The sequence below is a fragment of the Erithacus rubecula genome (genome assembly GCF_903797595.1).
Source record: "Erithacus rubecula genome assembly, chromosome: 17".
Classification (NCBI taxonomy): Eukaryota; Metazoa; Chordata; class Aves; order Passeriformes; family Muscicapidae; genus Erithacus; species Erithacus rubecula.
In genome coordinates this window covers 7,956,302-7,975,036 of record NC_136669.1, presented here as the reverse complement: position 1 = coordinate 7,975,036, position 18,735 = coordinate 7,956,302, and the positions used below count along the sequence as shown (strand labels likewise).

At 65.6% G+C, this 18,735-nt stretch overlaps 1 protein-coding gene across 1 annotated transcript in view; it reads left to right on the top strand.

Moving 5' to 3' along the window:
* CASKIN1 (CASK interacting protein 1) overlaps positions 1-18,735 on the top strand; it is a 29,967-nt gene that overhangs the window by 9,067 nt on the left and 2,165 nt on the right. The window contains 23 exon segments of the mRNA XM_079321190.1: positions 4,665-4,716; positions 6,891-6,988; positions 7,070-7,143; positions 7,145-7,216; positions 7,300-7,395; positions 7,602-7,732; positions 7,804-7,861; positions 7,864-7,882; positions 7,885-7,913; positions 8,212-8,320; positions 8,432-8,510; positions 8,512-8,524; positions 8,608-8,725; positions 10,179-10,394; positions 12,142-12,249; positions 12,341-12,459; positions 13,576-13,663; positions 14,913-15,010; positions 15,106-15,216; positions 15,287-15,388; positions 15,799-15,937; positions 16,008-18,122; positions 18,226-18,619. Coding sequence (XP_079177316.1) covers positions 4,665-4,716; positions 6,891-6,988; positions 7,070-7,143; positions 7,145-7,216; positions 7,300-7,395; positions 7,602-7,732; positions 7,804-7,861; positions 7,864-7,882; positions 7,885-7,913; positions 8,212-8,320; positions 8,432-8,510; positions 8,512-8,524; positions 8,608-8,725; positions 10,179-10,394; positions 12,142-12,249; positions 12,341-12,459; positions 13,576-13,663; positions 14,913-15,010; positions 15,106-15,216; positions 15,287-15,388; positions 15,799-15,937; positions 16,008-18,122; positions 18,226-18,619 — 4,438 coding nt within the window.

The following is an 18,735-nucleotide window of genomic DNA, read 5'->3' as shown; positions in this document are numbered from 1 at the left end:
TCCCCTGTCCTCGCCTGCCCCAGCAGCCCACAGGGTCAGCCCCACGCCATCCCACGGGACTGAAAAGTTTCCTTTTTGTAAAAATAAAAGCATCACAGTGGAGTCCCTGCTGCCTCTTGAAAGCTGCATTTAAGCTGCTTCCTGCAGCCCCAGGGGACAGCGCTGCGTGGTGACTCAGGCTGCCAGAGCCCAGCCAGCCTCCAGTGCAGATTTTGCTGCTCCCTGGAGAAGGCTCTGCAGGGATGGGCATCCAGAGCACCTGTACATGTGCTGGACACATGGGTGGCATCCCCCAAAAGTGCCTTGGGATTTGGGGAATGGCTGGTGATGGGTAGTGGGGGCACACAGCTGTGGGTGTGCAGCTGTGGTGGGCAGTAGTGATGGGCAGTGGATATCCATCTGTGGTGGACACTGGGAGGTCCAGCTGTGGTGAGAGGTGAATGTCCAGCTGTGTGTAGCAGTGGATATCCAGCTGTGATGGAACACCGGGGTGTCCAGCTGTGACGGACAGTAGTTATCCAGCTGTGCTGTGTACTGCTCTGCAACAGCTCCATCCCATCCCAGCCACCTCTTAGCCCCAGGCAATCCCTTTCCCTGTACAATGAGCTTCCCGGTGCATTATTTATACAGTCCGGATCGATCGGAAGATGATAACGGCTTCATTAGCATCTGAACATCGCGCCGGCCTCAGCGCCTGACACGACCTTGGCTGCAGGAGTACAAGCTTTTCCCTGTCAGGACCAGCTCCCCGGTGTCACCGCCATCACCAGTCTCAGCTGGGCTGCTGTGGCTGCCTCAGTGGGGCTCCCACATGTCGCTGTGGGGACCCCATCCTCGCAGCGAGGAATCAGACGCCCCCATGCCCGGGCTCCTCGTGCAGTGCCCGTTGTTTTCGTGGCGCTCGTTAGCAGGGATATAATTAAGAGCAGCTATTTTGGATGCTTCCTTTATCCGGCAGCTCCCAGCGATGCCGCTGCGGGATCCTCCCCCCTGTCTCTGAAATAGGCGCTTGTCTTGAATGTCTTCCCTGTGGATATTCACTGCTTGTGGGGTCCTGTTGTGTTTTGGGGGGGGATGGAGGGGGCACACGCAGGCATCTGACTGCCCACGTGAGCTGAGGAGCGGGGAAGCAGCAGGAACGGGGCTGGAGGGGAGTGGGATCACTGCAGAGGGGTGATGGAAGGGGTGGAGAGAAGGATTTTGGGGTGGTTCTCCTGGCTCATCCACTGCCGCCATGCTGAGAGGGGGCAGCAATGCTTTCCCCTCATTAAGGAGATGTTGATTTAGCGGAGGCTGGAGCCATCTGCTTGAGGCAGCCGCCTGCCTCCCTGCCGGGGGGGAGCTGGGTGGGATGTGCTTCGTCAGCGGGGCTTGGCCAGGAGCCCCCCGCGCCCGGCCGGGCATCGATTGCTGCCGGCGCTGCGCTGGCTGCAGACGCAGGGGCTGGTGCATCAGCACGTCACGGGGTGCTGGGAAGGGAGAGGAGCCCCCTGAGGAGTCCCACCATGTGGGGCCAGGGCCTTGGACACGTGTGCAGGGAAGGGATGGGGCAGCCAGGCACAGGGATTTCACTGCAGCGTGGATTGGGGTGCCCTGAGCTGTGCTGGGGTCCCATCATGGCATATACCAGCCATGGGGTGTATGCCATGGGCACAGCTGTCTGCATGCAGCGTGTTCTGGGATACCTGCAGCAGTGATGGGCGCAGTGGTCTCCCCATGGCATGTACTGGCATTCCTGCTTGGGCATGTGGGTGTCCACATGGCATTGCAGTGCCCAGAGCTGTTTGGGCACGGGGATCTCCTCATGGCGCACTCCAGGATGCCCAAAGCACAGTGCCAGGAGCCGAGTTGCCGTGTCACCAGCCCCTGGGGTGGGGCAGAGCAGGGTCCCCGTGCCCAGGCCCTGCACGTGCCAGTGGCTCGTGCTCTGCCCGCCGGGGCCGCGGGGCCAGCGCGTGGCGGGGCCGGCGAGGAGCTCTGCGCACGCAGCGCCAGGCTCAACCCAGGCGTGCATTCAGCTCCTGCACTCGCCGTGTTTAAGGGAAGGCATCTCTGGAGCAGAGGCAGGGCCGCTCCCCGCGGCGCTGTTTACTCTGGCAGGCGCTGTTTGTAACTGGTGTCGATGGCAGATGCTGCAGATCCTGGTGCACACCAGAGCCACGGGTGACAGCCAAGACCCCGATGGTGCCAGGTCCTACACGTGGCCCTCTTTCCTGAGGCTGCCATTGTGGTTCTGTCCCAAGGTGTTTGTGGGGTGCAAACTGTTCAGAGAGCTGTGCAGAGCTGGCCCATGAGACACCAGGGAGCCCTGTGATGGCACAACCACCACCTGAGCAGCCCATGGGGAGCCAAGAGGCGACATTGGGGTGTCCCAAAGATGGTGGTGGGGCTCAGGTTGTGAGCCACCTTCCTGATGGCATCTGAATCACCCTCCAGTGATCCCAGCAGAGAGGACAGCCAGGAACACATTGGGTGCCTGCTGGCCATGAAGAAGCTCTGCTCTCCTCCCCACTATGCCCATGTCCTTTTGTAGCCGATATCTTTAATTGGAAGCACTCAAAATCCTTTCTCTCTCCCTCATTAGTAGAAGAGTTTTCCTTGTACTTCCCAGCCATTAATGAGCTCTCCCGGCTCTTGTTGCCCCCAGACAGGCTGCAAATAACACTGTGGACCTGGTGACCAGGGCACCCATCTTTCTCTCCTGCTCTGGGAACTGGGGTTTTTCTGAGACCCCAGTTGGGCTGCATGCCCCAGCAGCCTTCGGCATGCTGACGGCCACTTCCAGAGCTTTAAGGAAAGTCAAACCACTGCATGGCTGGAAGTCACTGACTAAGCACTTGGCACGGGCAGTGATGGAAGTGCTAAACAGATTTTGGCAGCCGCAGCCTCTCCTGCAGGTGCAGGGAGGAAAAATTGCCGCTGTGGTGTGTTGGGGTGATGGATGCCGAGGGGTGACATGTACCTGGGATCACCAACAGCATCACCACTGCACCCTGATTCCTGGGCATTGCCCATCCAGCCCCTCACTGTGACCAAGCCGTAGGGAAAGGTCAGGCACTGCAGAGCTGCTGACAGGTCTGTCCATCTGCAAGGAGCCACCAGCCGGAGCAGGGCCCAGCTCGGGGGCTGGAGAGCTCAGCCAGAGCCGGGCACGGCGCCGCTCCTGCGCCCACCGGCTCCCTTTGTCCCCTGGCCCTTTGCATCCCTGGGGGCAAAGCTCTGCCCCTTCTCCTGGGAGCTGGATCTTGGCACGGGGCGGCGGCGGAAGCGGCGCTGGGCTCCTCTCCACCGCAGCTGAATGGAACCTTTGTTGGGGACGCTGGCAGCAGCACGGGGCTGGCGGGGACTGGGTCAGTGCCGGTGTCACAGGGGCTCTGCCCACCAGCAATGTCCAGTTCTTCCCAGGGGAACATGGGATGCTATGGCAGGATGGGGTTTGGGGGTTTCTGTGCTGTTCCTGTCCCTCCCTACACCCTGGGGACCCCATGGTGTCCCCAATCTCTCCCAGTGCCCCTTCTGATCCCACACGAGGCACTGCACCTGGGAGGAGAGACTGGGGACCTGGGGCTGCAGGTGGTTGCTTGTGGCTGACAGAGCCTGTCCTCTGCAGTTCTCACCTGTCACACGGGGCTGTGTCAGCATTAGCAAATGTCCTGGCAGCTCAGACAATTGGCAGCCCTGGCATGCAGGAGGGAGCCAGTGCTGGGTGCCAGAGCTTCTGTCCTGGCCACTCCTGGCCAATCTGTGCTGCCTGGCCTGGGCAGGACTGGCTCAGCCTGGCACAACTCCCCAGGCTTGAGGGTCAGGGCTGGACACAGCCGCCCTTCCTGCTGCTCCTGGGCTGTGGCACAGCCCTTGTGTCCAGTATCTCTATAAACACAGGGACACTGACAAGGGGACGTGGTAGAGGGGTGAGAGAGCAAGGCCAAGGTATGCAGGGAGTCTCTGCCCCACATTCCCCTTCCCTGCCTGAAGCAGCTCTCTCAGCCACTTCTCCCAACAAGAGTTTGTCCCTGGCTTTGAGTGACTTTGCCCATTCTCCCTGCCAGGCCATGAGCCTTTGGGTCCTCTCCCCAAGGACTCAGGGCCCTGCTGGAGCTATGCTCACTGTGTTGGGCTCAGGGGTTGTTGTGTGGGTTCCCCACTCAGGCTCTGCCCATCCTCCTGAGTTCTGCTCCCACCCTCCTCTTCCTTCTCCTGCTCCGTCTCCCGCTGTGGAAGAGCAGCTCACTGGAAAGCCTGAGTGGCATTTTCGGGTAAATCTTATGTAAATCTGGCGCCATCCTTCCTCGTGCTGGCTAATTGGATTTGACCCAGCGTGGTTTAATTTCCCAGAAGCGTGGGGAGGGCAGTGCTGGGGGGGGGCTGGGGTGCAGGGAACGTGCTGAGCTCTGCCTGGTGGGACTCCATGGAGCCGTTTCAAAGCCAGGGGAGAATGGGCAGAACCTGGTGCCAGGAGGGGCCCCATGGCTCTGCCACTTTCAGCAGGGACCCCCACCCTGAACCTGCTGCCTGCAGGTTCAGGCAGCAGCTGTGGGCTGCAGGAGCCCCATCCTTGGTGGGTAGGGAAACTTGGAGCTGCCACCACATCACCTCCCCAGTGCACCCTGTGTCCCTGCCCCAGCCACTTCCTCTAACACCCTGTCCCCTTCCCTCCCTTCCAGAGCTCCTTGGATCGGCAAAGAGAGTCAATGTCAACTTCCAGGACACCGACGGGTGAGTGGGAGCCCCAAGCCTGGGTATGGGTGCTGTGGGGCAGGGGTGCTGTGAGCAGGGGGTGCACATGCTGTGTGGGTGCTGTGGGGTGTGTGTCAGGGTGCTGTGAGCAGGGGGTGCACATGCTGTGTGGGTGCTGTGGGGTGCATGTCAGAGTGCTGTGAGCAGGGGGTGCACATGCTGTGTGGGTGCTGTGGGGTCAGGGTGCTGTGAGCAGGGGGTGCACATGCTGTGTGGATGCTGTGGGGTGTGTGTCAGGGTGCTGTGAGCAGGGGGTGCACATGCTGTGTGTCTGGCTGGGAATGCCAGGCTCTCTGAGCTGCCAGCTCCAGTGCCAGAGCTCTGGCCCCCATTAGCCCACGTGGCTAAACCCTGCCCGCACCCAGAGCTGGTGCTGGCCTGGAGCAGCCATGGACACAGAGGAGGCAGGGCTGTGCCCCACATCTCAGCACACTTTTGCCAGCCCTGTGGGGCTCCCTGGGAGCTGGGCAGGGATCAGCCCTGTGGGTCTCCCTGGGAGAGCCGTGACCCTGCCAGGTGCCAGCTCCACATGCATCCAGTGTCGAAAAGGGGCCGCAGATCACCCCTGCTAATCACACTAATGAGGCTGCAGGGAGGCGGGGGGGCTGCTGTGGGAGTGCTGCTTGTGGGGCTGTCCCCAGCTCCCCCTGCCCCGTGATCCTGCTTGAGCAGGACAGCAGCACGGTGCCACTTGTCCCCTGGGGATGGCTCTGCTGTGGCCAGGGAAATGCCAGAGAGAGAGCAGGCAGTTGGTCAGGAATGAGAAAGTGCCCTGGGGACAGATGGCCACAGCAGGCTCTCCTCATCCTTGTCACCAGGGTGGTGGCAGTGGGCATCCCCTGGTACCTGCCAGCTCATTGCTGTGCAAGGGGACATCAGCCCAGGGGCCACCTGGTGCTCTGCAGAGCCAGCAGGTCACAGGAGAGCTGAACATCCCAGCAGGGCCGGGGAGCTGCAGGCAGGGCCCTGCTCGTATCCTGCTTCTGGAAGGCTCAGGGGCTGCAGGGGCAAAAGGTGAGCAGCCTCCAGCCTCCAGCACTGCTCCTGGGAAGGATCCCCGGGAAGGCACAGGGCAGCCCAGGGCTGCAGCCAGGGTGAGCTCTGCTCTGTGAGAGCTCAGCCAGTCCCGTGCCTCAGTTTCCCCATCCCTGCAGTGCTGGCTCGCTGCTGGCTGGGGGTGCTGTGACTGAGCACCGTGCTGGTGTCCCCTGTGCTGGCCCCAGGACCAGTGCCCTGCTCGTGGCCGAGGTGCCCAGCTGGGCCATGAGGAGCCCGAGGGGAGGCCCGAGGCAGCCCTGGGGCAGGCTGCGAGTTGCACCATCTTGAGCGGATTTGAGCGGGGCGCTGGAGCGGAAGATGTTGACATTTTCTCAGGCAGACGCTGGGGATCGGCTCCTGTGCCGGCTGTCTGCTCGCATCGCCGCTCCCCGCCGGGGACGGCAGGCGGCAGCTCCGGGGGACGCGGCGGCTGCAGCGCTCCCCACGGGGACGCGTCCCCCCCTCAGGGACAGGGGGATTGTTACTCCACACCTGCCCCTCGGCCAGCCTCACAGGGTCCTGGGGGCTGCACAGCCCGCTCCATGCTCCGGTGACACCGGGGTGGCCCCGGGGACGGGATGGGGACGCTGTGTAGGGCCAGGGACCGGAGCAGCAATGCAATGGGTGCCAGCGCAGTCGCACGGAGGAAGCCGCTGCCGGGAGCACAAGTAGGTCAGCTCCTGGCCTGCTTCCCAGGCGGGAGCCTCCAGCTCCGGGAGCTGTGAGAGCAGAGCGGGTGCGGGGCCGGGGGCTTTCCCCACCCCACAGGCAGCCCCGGCACTGGGCAAGGGCAGCGCTGCCATCTGTGCGCACGGCTGCGCTGCTGGGGCCAGCCTGGGGGAAGTGGGTCAGTGGGGAGGGGGCTGCCCGGCACCCCAACCCTCAGTGGGACACCCCTGCTCACCCCCTCCACACCAGTGGGCTCTCAGCATTCCCATTCTTGCCCCAAAAGCCCACAGAGGGATGTGGGGTGTCTTTCCCAGGGACATGCACACATGGAGGGCAGAGAGATGCCCCAGGGTGCTGCAGAGGTGCAGGTTCGAGGCCGTGGTGCCGGGCAGGGGTGGCAGGGCTGTGGAGGGGACTGTGGCCCCTGACACCACCCCTGTCCCCAGGTTCTCGGCTCTGCACCATGCGGCGCTTAACGGCAACACAGAGCTCATCTCGCTGCTGCTGGAGGCACAGGCTGCCGTGGACATCAAGGACAATAAAGGCGAGTCCCCAGCTCCTTGCCCTGCCCTGTAACCCCCTCCAGGCACACAGAAAGCTCATTCATGGCTTCTTGCCCCTGCAGGCATGCGGCCCCTGCACTACGCGGCTTGGCAGGGCAAGAAGGAGCCCATGAAAATGGTGCTGAAGGCAGGTTCCCTCTGTGAACATCCCTTCGGATGAGGGCCAGATCCCCCTGCACCTGGCGGCACAGCACGGCCACTACGACGTGGTACGGAGAGGCACGGGGCTGGCGGGGGGCAGTGCCACCGTCCACCCCTGCCCTCACCGCGTCGGGGTCTTGCTTGTCCCCAGTCGGAGATGCTCCTGCAGCACCAGTCCAACCCCTGCATCATGGACAACTCGGGGAAGACGCCCCTGGACCTGGCGTGCGAGTTTGGCCGGGTCGGGGTAAGTTCTCTCGGGGCTGGGTGTCCCCAGAGGAGCACTGGGAGGGGACAGGGGCCCTGTGAGGTCCCAGGGGTGCTGGAGCAGCTGGAGGGGCACAGGGATGGCCAGCGCTGGGGATGTGTGGTGCCAACACCGCTGGCAGGAGGGGAGGAGGGGGCCGGGGAGCCGCCCTTGCAGCCCTGCTCCGTCTGTGTTTGCTGAGCCAGGTGGTGCAACTGCTCCTGAACAGCAACATGTGCGCGGCACTGCTGGAGCCCAAACCGGGGGACACCACCGACCCCAACGGCACCAGCCCCCTGCACCTGGCCGCCAAGAACGGCCACATCGACATCATCCGGTGGGTGCCGCGGCAGGGGGGCGCTGCCAGCACCCCCCTGTGCCCCGCTGGACCCCCCTGTCCCCCCGCAGGCTCCTGCTGCAGGCTGGCATCGACATCAACCGGCAGACCAAGGCGGGCAACGGCGCTGGCACGAGGCCGCTCTCTGCGGCAAACCGATGTGGTGCGGCTGCTGCTGGATGTAAGGGCCCCCCTCGGCACCCCCAGATGCCCCCAGGCACCCCCAACCTAGCCAGGGGCTGTGGGAAGGGGTGACCCCACGGCTGGGGACTCAGAGCAGCTTGAGCAGCTCTCACAGAGCAGAGCAGAGCAGAGCAGAGGGTCCTGGTGGACACAAGGGGTGAGGGTCACAAAGGGGGATACACATGAAGGTCTGAGAGCTGTGCCCTCCATCTGCTGGTCTCCTGGTGGCCTAAGGAGTCCCAGGGGTGGCAGGATGGGGAGCAGCCTCCTCCCAATCCCTCTCGGTGCCATTGCAGAGCGGGATCAATGCCCACGTCAGGAACACCTACAACCAGACGGCTCTGGACATCGTCAACCAGTTCACCACCAGCCAGGCCAGCAAGGAGATCAAGCAGATGCTGCGGGGTAGGGGGTTGGGGGGCACAGAGTGGCCGTGCTGGCACGAGGGATGCCGGGCTGGGGGTGCCAACCCCCCGTGGGGTGAGCGGCTGGTGACGCTCCCGCTCTGCCCCACAGACGCCTCTGCAGCTCTGCAGGTCCGGGCTGTCAAGGACTATTGCAACAACTACGACCTGACCAGCCTCAACGTGAAAGCGGGATGTGATCACAGTGAGTGTGGCCGGGGGGGCCGGGGACACCCCCGGTGTCAGCGCTGGCCCCTGGCCCGGCCCCTGACCCGGCCGCTCCCGCAGGTGCTGGAGCAGCACGCGGACGGGCGCTGGAAGGGCTGCATCCACGACAACCGCACCGGCAACGACCGCGTGGGATACTTCCCCTCCAGCCTGGTGGAGGCCATAAGCAAACGAACAGGCAAATAATCCCCCCTGCACCCCAGCCCTGGGGAGCCCCGGCTTGGTTTGGGGGGGACCGGGTGTTGGGGGGTGCAGCGGTGAGGACAGAGCAGGGCGATGCCCTTCATGCATGTGGGGTTGGTGTCCCTGCTGTGTGCATGGGGACAGTGCCTGCACGTGTGTGGGGTCAGTGTCCTCATTGTGCCTGTGGGGTCAATGTTCCCATCGAGTGTGCAGGATCTGTGTTCCCGTTGTGTCTCTGGGGTCGGTGCCTGTGTGGTGCTCTGGGGATGGCAGCCCTGGGGTGTTCGAGGGTCAGTGTTTGAGGTGCCTGGAGGTTGGTGCATGAGGAGACCCAGGCATGTCACTGAGATTTGGAGGGATGGGCAGAGCAGTGGGGTTGCAGAAGCTGGTGCTTAGGGTCTGTGCAGGGGCTGGGCACCAGTGCCAGGGAGGTGATGCTGCCATGCAGAGACCGTCTTTGCAGCCAGGGGCCATCTCAGGGATCGGCCCCTGTGCCCCTGTCCTGTGGCTGCCTGTCCCCATCCACATCCCCATTCCCATTCCCACTGTCACCCCTTTAGGCTCCTGGTGGGGTGTGCAGCCCTGGGCTGTGCCCTCTGCCAAGAGTGTCCCAATGAGGCTGATACCTCCGCAGGCAGCACTGAAAGGCTTCACATCAACCATCTCACCCCACCCCTGGGAGCAGCTCCTGGGGCAGCCACACTGTGGGGACACAGACAGGGAATGGTGGCTTGAAAAACATCTCAACGGCGTGGCAGCACAAGTGGCTGCCAGGCAATCCACAGTAGCCCTGGACGCGCTGGGTGCTGGACAGGCAGGGGCAGAGCCACCCTCTGGGTATGGGTTGTGTACCAGAGATGCCATCCATGGCTCCTGGGCAGTGCTCCATGGCTCCTGAGCAGTGCTCCATTTGTCCTGAGCAGTGCTCCGAGGCTCCTGGCCCACAGCAATGTTAGCCACCTGTAGCTCCGTTGGCTCGCTGGGGCAGCAGTGTGGGGTGCAGGCTCTGTGCCATGGCTCAGCCAGCTGCACATGGGGGTGCCGGTGCTGCGGCCCCAGCCCAGCTCTGCCTGCAGCCCCACTGCCCCGGGGGGGCTCTGGGGAGGAGGAGCCGCAGTCTGGCTGGGACACGCCCAGGAGCTGCCGCATGGGGCTGTGGCAGTGTCCGTGTCCGTGTGTCCGTACCCTGCGCCGGGCTGTGTGTGCTGAGCTCCTGCTGCTGCTCCTCGCCTCGGCTCCGCATCGGTTGGGTCTCGGTTCTGGCTTCTCCACATCCCAATTAGTCGCTTTTTTGATTTGCTCCCTTTCCCCTCCCTTCTTTTCTTTCATTTTTTTCCTTTTTTTTTTTTTTTTTTTTTTTTTTTTTTTTTTTTTTTTTTGGCGGCGCCAAGCGTGTCTCTATTATTTTGATTCTTTTCATTTTGTCTCTTGTTATGTTTTATTATCAGGTTCATGGGAGACTGTAACAATCCCCCAACACTTCCAAAAGATCCCGCTCCCGGCTTACGGGGCTGCTGTGCTAAACGGTGACGCCTCGTCCCATCCGTTCCATTCCCTGCCTCCACCTCCACCTCCACCACCACATTCCCATCAGACTCTTTTCAGTTCCTTTGGCTATCACAGGCTCTCCCCTAGCAGTGCCGACGAGCCGCGTTACGGACAAGGTAGTTCACCGCTCGCTTCGTGCTCTCCATGGATTTTCCTTTCTTTTCCTTTCAAGCTGTGTCGTTCTCTCTCTGCTCGGCCTCTCCCCCTCACCGGGGGCTGCAGGGCGTGTGTGTGTGTGTGTGCATGCAGCGTGTGCATGCGCCTGCATGAGTGCAGTGGGGGGCACACGGGTGGCACCCTCGTGCCATCGCCGCCCTGCACGCCCACTCCAGCGCCACTGTGTGCCCAGGGCACAGCCTGCCCTCCCCACCCCGGTGTCCCCATGCTCCTGGCTGAGTGTGTGGGCACCCCCAAAGCACTCACAGCCCTGTGACAGGCAGGGCTGGCAGCACGGTGCCACAGCTCCGTGCCACACGCACAGGGACCCTCGGCCAGGCAGAGCCTCCCTGCAGGGCCCAGCTCTGGGCAGGTCATGCAGAGCTGAAGGGGCTGTGGCACTGGGGGCTTTCCCAGGGGATGCTCTTGGGGCTGGCTCAGCACAGGCAGAGCCCAGCTGAGCCCTGGGGACCATCCACATCACAGGCAGGTGATGGATGCTGCAGGTCTGTGCGTCGACAGCACCCCGGAGCAGGGCGGTTGCAGGGATGCAGTCCTCCATGCCTGGGGCCAGGGGTCTTTGCACGTGCCCTGATGGTAGTAGCTAAGGAGGTTGTGTTGGGGAGCACGGGGTGTCTGTGCTGGCACTGGGGACAAAGGAGCAGTTTTTTCCCCAGGACTTTCTCCCCTGGAGGAGTCACATGGAGCTGCACAAGCCCATGTTCCTCTTGATGTGACCAACCATGGCATGTGCAGCTCAGGGATGTCCCAGCCTCATTTGGTGGGGCCATTTGTCCCCTGCTGTGCTCGTGCAGTGACTTTATCACCTTGTTTCACCTGTTCCCTGCTATGGTTGGTGCTGTTGGAGTGAGCAGCTCCACGAACAGAACTGGCCTGGTTGGCAGTGGGGTACACACTGATGTGTGGCAGGGTGGCAGTAGCCCATGCTGATGGCAGGGTGGCAGGACAATGGTGGAGCCATGGTGGGGCCATGGCAGCATTGGCCTTGCTGATAGGCCTGTTGTCCATCTCATCTGATGCTGTTTTCCCCCCTGGGCTCAGAGCTGGGTGTCCTTGATGCAAGTGGGACCTGGCAGATGTGGCCACCACAGTGAGCTGGTGAGGAGCTGGGCCCAGGGGTGATTCTGAAGGTGTGCCCCAGAGGAGGGCTAGGTCCTCTCATCCACTGCTGTGCCCCCTGTGTGTCACCAGGGTGTCAGTACCCTGACCTGGCCCTGCATGGCTCAGATGGGTGTAGGCAGCTGCAGCGACATGGCCAGCACTGCCTGGGACAGGGGACAGTAGGATAGGAACCCTGTTCCCCACTGCTTGAGTTGCTCTTTGTTTCCTGGGGTCACATCCCCATCCCCACCCTGTCCCGTGAAGACGATCCCTGTCCCTTGTCTAGGCCCATCCTGGGTACTGGAACATCCCACCCTGGGTCTGTCCCTGGCAGCAGGGAGGGGATGCTCTGCACAGTGGGGGCCCAGGGCTGGTCAATGTCACCTCTGCCAGCTTGGAGTGGGACAAGGCCCTTGGATGGCTCTGGCATCCCTGGGCACGGACACAGCCAGGGTCCCCCCCACCTTCCCTGTGGGGTTGTTCCCTGGTGCAGCAGTGCCAGTCCCGGGGCCGTGGCCCCTGCCCCGTGCGCCCTGAGCGCAGAGCCCCGCGCCTGACGGCCGCTCTCTCTGCTCTGCCACCAAGGGTCCCGCGGGGCCGACATGAGCCCGTCCCACCTGTCACCATCGCAGGGCGGATCGGCCGCGCCCGCCCCCGCCGAGGAGATCTGGGTGCTGCGGAAACCCTTCGCAGGTACGGCGAGCTGGCACGCGGGGCACCGCCAGGCCGTGGTGTCCCCTCTCCGCGGGGCTCAGGGCCCTGACAGCCTCTCCTCTCCGTGCAGGTGGTGACCGCAGCAGCCTGGGCAGCACGGGCAGCGTGGCCTCTGCGCGCAGCTCGGGGAGCGGGCAGAGCGTGGGCAGCGGGGCGCACGCCCTGCACGCCGGCTCCGAAGGTGTCAAGGTAAGGTGAGCCCCGAGGCGGCCGTGCCAGCTGCTCTTGGCTGCAGTCCTGCAGCGTTTGCTGCCTGTCCTGACCTCAGCTGGGGTTGGCGCTTGACTGAGTGCTGTGCAGCCTCATCCATACCTTGTGTGCCACCAGCTACGCTGTCACTGACAGTGGCCACCAGCGTGTCCCCTCCACCTGGCCCCTGAGTGCTGCCTGGGCTTGGGCTCAGCCCCTGCAAAACATTCCACAGGTCCATCCCAGGCTGCTGTGCTGTGTCTGCTGCCACTTGCAGGGGCTTCTGCACTGTGCTCTGCACTGTCCTGCCCTGCACACGCTGCTGCCACCAGCATGGCACACTGCAACCAGCACCATGCACTGCTGCCACTGGCACAGCACACTGCCACCATGCACTGCTGCCACCACCATGGCACACTGCCACCATGCACTAATGCCAAAGGCATGGCACACTGCCACCATGCACTGCTGCCACCAGCACAGAACACTGCACTGCACTGCACTGCACACTGCCACCAGCACACAGCACTGCACTGCACATGCTGCTCCATCAGCATGGCACACTGCCACCAGTGCACTGCTGCCACCAGCACCGCACATTGCACTGCACGCTGCCCTGATACCCCAGCACAGGAGCCCGGCGCTGCCCCATTCCCCGGTGATGGCACTCACCAGCCCACCAACCCCAGTGCCCGGCAGCCCACCTCCCCTGGCACCCTGCCTGCCATGCCCCTGAGCCACACCATACTGCCAGCCAGGGGGGCTCCGTCTTGTGGGCACAGGGCACCCCACAGCCCGTGCCGGCAGCCTGGGCTGGGCGTGTGCCAGGCTGGATTTGGGGTGCGGCGGTGCCGTGGGCTCCTGCTGCCGGCAAAGCACCATCTGCTGCTCCCGCGGCTCCCGCTCTCCCCGCTGCTGCCGAAATCTGCTGCAACCCTCCCTGCCCACCCTCGCCCGAGCTGGCGGCACCCGCAGCACCTGCAGCACCCGCAGCATCCACGGTACCCGCGACACCGGCGACACCCGCGACATCCGTGACACGCACCCCCGGCCCGCCGGCCCCCTCCGCCCGCCTCACTCCTGGCTGCTCTCCCCCCTTCCCGGGGTGTTTTTCAGCTGCTGGCAACGGTCCTTTCCCAGAAGGCTTCTGCGCAAGAGTCTGCCGTGGGCGATGGGCCGGCCAAGGCGCAGGACATCCCCGCAGGTGCGTGCTGCGGCCGCCCGGCTGCCGGAGCAGGAGGAGCCCTGGCCGTGCCGTGGATCCAGGGATTTGTCTTTTTTTTTATTGCCACGGCACCCGTCGCCAGAAGAAAAACGTGTGGGTAAAAAATGACTCTCTCGCCTTTCGGCTGCTGCCAGGCCTTCTCCTGCCTCGGTTAGTGGGGGCCTGTGGGGGGCGGGGGGCGGCATGGGGCGGGCAGGGGGGGCACCGCTGCTCCCCGGCCCCTTCCCTTTCCTTTGCCCCCCGCCAGCCCTGCTGGAACCCGAGCGGGGGTCCCCACCCCCCCACCGCCGACTGGGGGGCTGCGGGGAGCATGGCCACGCCGCGGGGGTGCCCACGCCACGGGAGTGGCACGTGCCTGGGAATTGGGGGACAGACGGGAGATGCACACGTGGGGGTGGGCGCGGGGGGGGACGCCCGGAGCGGCTCGGGCTGCGGGGAGGGGGCTGCGGGCAGAGAGACCTGGGGAGGGGGATGCGCTCAGGGGAGGGGGCGCGCACATGGAGGGGGGTGGGCACGCGGGGAGGGGGCGCAGACGTTGCCAGGGAGAGGGGGAAACATGCTGGAGCGATGCAGACGCAAGTGGGATGCAGACGTGAGGGAGATGCACACGGCAGAGGGATGCACATGTGAGGAGGATGCCCACGCGAGTGGGATGCAGATGCCCGAAGGATGCACACCCAAGGAGGATGCACACACGCATACACACACACTCACACACACACACACACGGTAGATGCAGTTGCTGGTGGGGGGGGAAGAGGCTTTTCTTGTTCATCCTGATCAGAAACATGAAGCTAAAATTTCAGGGCAGCCCTCCTTACCCTGGAGGGGGGGCACCAAGGGATGAACAGCTCGCCTAAGCATGCCTGGCTGGTGGCAAGGCCAGAGGAATGGGCCCAGAGAGTTTTGAGCAGAGGGACCCCTCTGGCTGCTGCCTGGGCACCAGGGATTCGTTTTGGAGGAGAGGTCTGGCTGAGCCCCACTGCTCGGGGCTGTGCCGGGTGCAGCAGCTCGCCTGCCCCTCCCCGAGGAGCAGCACCCTGTCCAGGGCACCGCGGGGTGCTCCGGGCTGCTGTGCTAGGGTGGATGTCACTCTCCTGTGCCTGCCTTGGCCCTGCCAACCCGCGGGTGTGGCTGTGGCATCCCGCCCAGGGCAGGGCTGGGCTCTCCCTTCCACCTGCCAGAGCCAGGGCAGCTCCGGCCCCGCTGACCGCTGCCCCTCCGGCAGGTTCGTCGCGGTCGCAGAGCGTGGCCAGCTCCCCCTACGCCCCCCAGCCCCCCGCCGAGCCCCAGCTGAAGAAAATGGAGCCACCATCAGAGGGGAAGGTGAGCGGGGTGCTGTGGGGAGCATGTGGTGGGGACAGCCTGGGGGACACGTGCAGGAGTGACGGGTCCCCATCCATGTGTCCCTCTCACCCCAGAGCTCGGAGACCGTGTACCAGTGGCTCTGCAAGTTCCAGCTGCAGCTCTACGCGCCCAACTTCATCAACGCCGGCTACGACATCACCACCATCAGCCGGATGACGCCGGAGGTGGGGCCGGGGGCGGTGGGAGGGAGGCACGGCCGGAGCAGGGCGGCGCTGACCCCCCTCTCTGCCCCAGGACCTCACGGCCATCGGGGTCACCAAGCCGGGGCACAGGAAGAAGATCGCCTCCGAGATCAACAACCTCAACATCCCCGAATGGCTGCCCGAGTACAAACCGGTGAGGGCTGTGCAGGGCCAGGGGGACAGAAGCCACATCCAACGAGTCCCCTCCTCCCTTCCAGGGTGGGGTGGCACTGGACAAGGGTGGGAGCTGGCTCCATAGTCCCAGAGCTGCCCATGTTCCCTCTGGACAGCTCCCCAGGGAGCATCAGGCTGGTGCCAGCTGTCATCCATGTGGATGTGGCACTGTGTCCCCTGACATCCCTCCCGCCTCAACGTCTGGGCATAGTGAGAGGCTTCCCATGGGAATAGGGCTGTGAATAGCCCAGGATGCTTGTAGGGCACAGGGACAAGGAGAGCCCCCTGGGGCTGTGATCCCCTCGCAAAATGTGTGCCGTGGGTGCTGGGGTGGTGAGGCCAGACCCTGCTGCCAGCTGGTGCTGAGCCGTGCCCTGCACCCCATCCCAGGCCAACCTGGCCCTGTGGCTCTCCATGATCGGCCTGTCCCAGTACTACAAGGTGCTGGTGGAGAACGGCTACGAGAACATCGACTTCATCACCGACATCACCTGGGAGGACTTGCAGGAGATCGGCATCACCAAGCTGGGTAAGGCCCCGCGCGCGGCGCTGGCTGCACCGGCCTCGGCGGTGACACTGATGGCATGTGCCGCCCCCAGGCCACCAGAAGAAGCTGATGCTGGCGGTAAAGAAGCTGGCGGAGCTGCAGCGCGCCGAGCTGGGCAAGTACGAGCCGGGCACGCTGAAGAGGAAGGCGTCGGGGCCGTCCCCAGAGGTGCTGACCATCGAGTCCCCCCCGCCGGAGCCGCCCGAGTGCCAGTCGCCCAAGATGAGCACGTTCCAGGACAGCGAGCTCAGCAGCGAGCTGCAGGTGGCCATGACGGGCGAAGGCCCCGAGGAGCCCCCCGAGAAGGCGGCGAACCCCGCGGCCCCCGGTTACCGCTCGCCGCCGGGGCTGGGCGGCCGCGCCCGGCTCATGAGCAGCTCGCAGGAGCTGCTGGGGGACGGCCCGCGGGGCCCCCCCGCCGCCGCCATCTCCAAGAGCCAGGAGTACCTGGCCGAGGGGGCCGGGGAGAGCCCCCCGGCGCCGCCCAAGGAGAGCCGCCCGCCGCGGCACGGCCACCCCGTGAAGCGCGCCAGCGTGCCCCCGGTGCCCGGCAAGCCCCGGCAGCCCTTCCCGGCCTCCGCCGGGCAGCTGACACCGCCGCAGACCCCCGGCAAAGCACGACCCTCGTCCCCGCAAGGCCCGGCGGCTCCTCACGCCACCGCCAAGGTGAAGCCCACCCCGCAGCTGCTGCCGCCCGGCGAGCGCCCGGCATCGCCCCGCTCCCTGCCCCAGTCGCCCACGCACCGCGGCTTCGCCTATGTCCTGCCGCAGCCCACCGAGGGCGAGGCGGCGCCGCCGGGGGTGCCCGTGCTGCCCGTCTCGGTGCCCGTGCTGTGCCTGCCGCCGGCCGGCGAGGGCGAGGAGGAGCCGGGCAGGCCGAAGAAGCGGGCGCACAGCCTGAACCGGTACGCAGCCTCCGACAGCGAGCAGGAGCGGGACGAGCTGCTGGTGCCGGACGCGGGGCCCTACGCCACCGTCCAGCGCCGCGTGGGCCGCAGCCACTCGGTGCGGGCACCCGCCGGCGGCGACAAGAATGTCAACCGCAGCCAGTCCTTCGCCGTGCGCCCCAAGAAGAAGGGACCCCCGCCGCCCCCTCCCAAGCGCTCCAGCTCTGCCATCTCCAGCGCCGGCATGGCCGAGGACTTCCCCAAGGAGGGTGAGGGCGAGGCGGCCGTGGGAGCCCTGAGCGCGGAGGGCGAGAGCCGCCGGGAGCAGCGGCGGGCGAGCGACCTGGGCGGCAGCGTGGACACGGGCAGCGCCGGCAGCGTGCGCAGCATCGCGGCCATGCTGGAGATGTCCTCCATCGGCGGCGGGGCCCGAGGGCTGGCGCTGCAGAAGCCACACGTGGCAGCCGGGCCGGGGCCAGCGCCGGCTAAAGCGCCCGAGGGTTATTACCTACAGCCCGGTCCTCCCCCGGGCAGCCCCGACCGCGCCCGCGTGGCCACCGTCCTGGCCACCGTGAAGCATAAGGAGGCCATCGGGCTGGACGGGGAGGTGGTGAACCGGCGCCGGACCATCAGCGGCCCGGTCACCGGGCTGGTGGCAGCCGCCCGCCGCGAGCGCACCGACAGCGTTCGGTCGGAGGCGGCCGCCGACGGCCCCGGCGAGCGGCTGCGGGTGGAACGCGGCGGCTCCCCCGACGGCATCCCCTTCGCCGAGGACGGAACCCTCACCATCAAGCAGCGGCCGCGGCCCCTGGGGCCGGCCCGGGGGGAGACGGGCGAGGGGCTGTCCCCAGCGCACCGCCACGGGGACCTGGCCAAGGTGGAGGCCAGCGCCACGCTCAAGCGGCGGATCCGGGCCAGGCAGAGCCAGCAGGACGGCGTCCGCTTTGTCCTCACCGAGTCCGATACCGTCAAGCGCCGGCCCAAAGCCAAGGACAAGGAGGCGGCGCTGGAGCCGGCCACGCTGGCCGTGTACCAGAACGGCACCGGCACCGTGAAGCGGCGGCCGGCCTCGGAGCTGAGCGGGGCTGAGCCGCCGCCCACCCCGCCGCTCGCCGCCCGCCCCGATGGTCCCGAGTTCGCCCCGCCGCCCGCCGAGCCCAAGAAGCCTTTCAAGCCGCCGGTGTCCCCCAAGCCTGTGCTGACGCAGCCGCCTCAGAAGATGCCTGGGCCGCCCGTGCCCATCCCCAAAAAGGTGCCCATCCCAAGCCCCGGTAGCCCAGGTAGGTGCCCCACTTGCCCCCTGGGACGGGCGCTCCGCGGGGCGGACGCCTGGAGTCCCAGCCGGTCCCGCCGCGCTCCTGCCCCTCTCTCTTCTCTCCACAGAGGTGAAGCGGGTCCATGGCACGCCGCCCCCGGTGTCCCCCAAGCCCACGCCGCCCCCCACGGCGCCCAAGCCCCCCAAGCCCCACGCCGCCATCCAGTCGGTGAGCGCCAGCTCCACGCCCGCCCCGTCGCCGGCCCGGCAGCTGAGCCCCGCGGGCAAGCCCTCCAGCACGCCGCCCTCGCTCTGCTCCAGCCCCGCCAAGCCCCTGTCTCCCGGAGCGCAGCCCCAGCAGGTGCCCGTGAAGCCGCCCCGCTCCACCATCGCCAGCCCGTCCGTGGACAGCGCCGGCCCCGAGCTGGCGCAGCAGAAGCTGGAGGAGACCAGCGCGTCCCTGGCCGCTGCGCTGCAGGCTGTGGAGGAGAAGATCAAGCAGGAGGACAGTCAGGCGGCAGAGTAAGGGGGTGCAGCGGGGGTGGTGGGGCCCCGGGAGGGTGTGAGTCCACTCGGCTGTGACCACGGTGGGAGTGGGATGGTGCTGGACAGCATCAGGGGACCCTGGTTGGAATCGT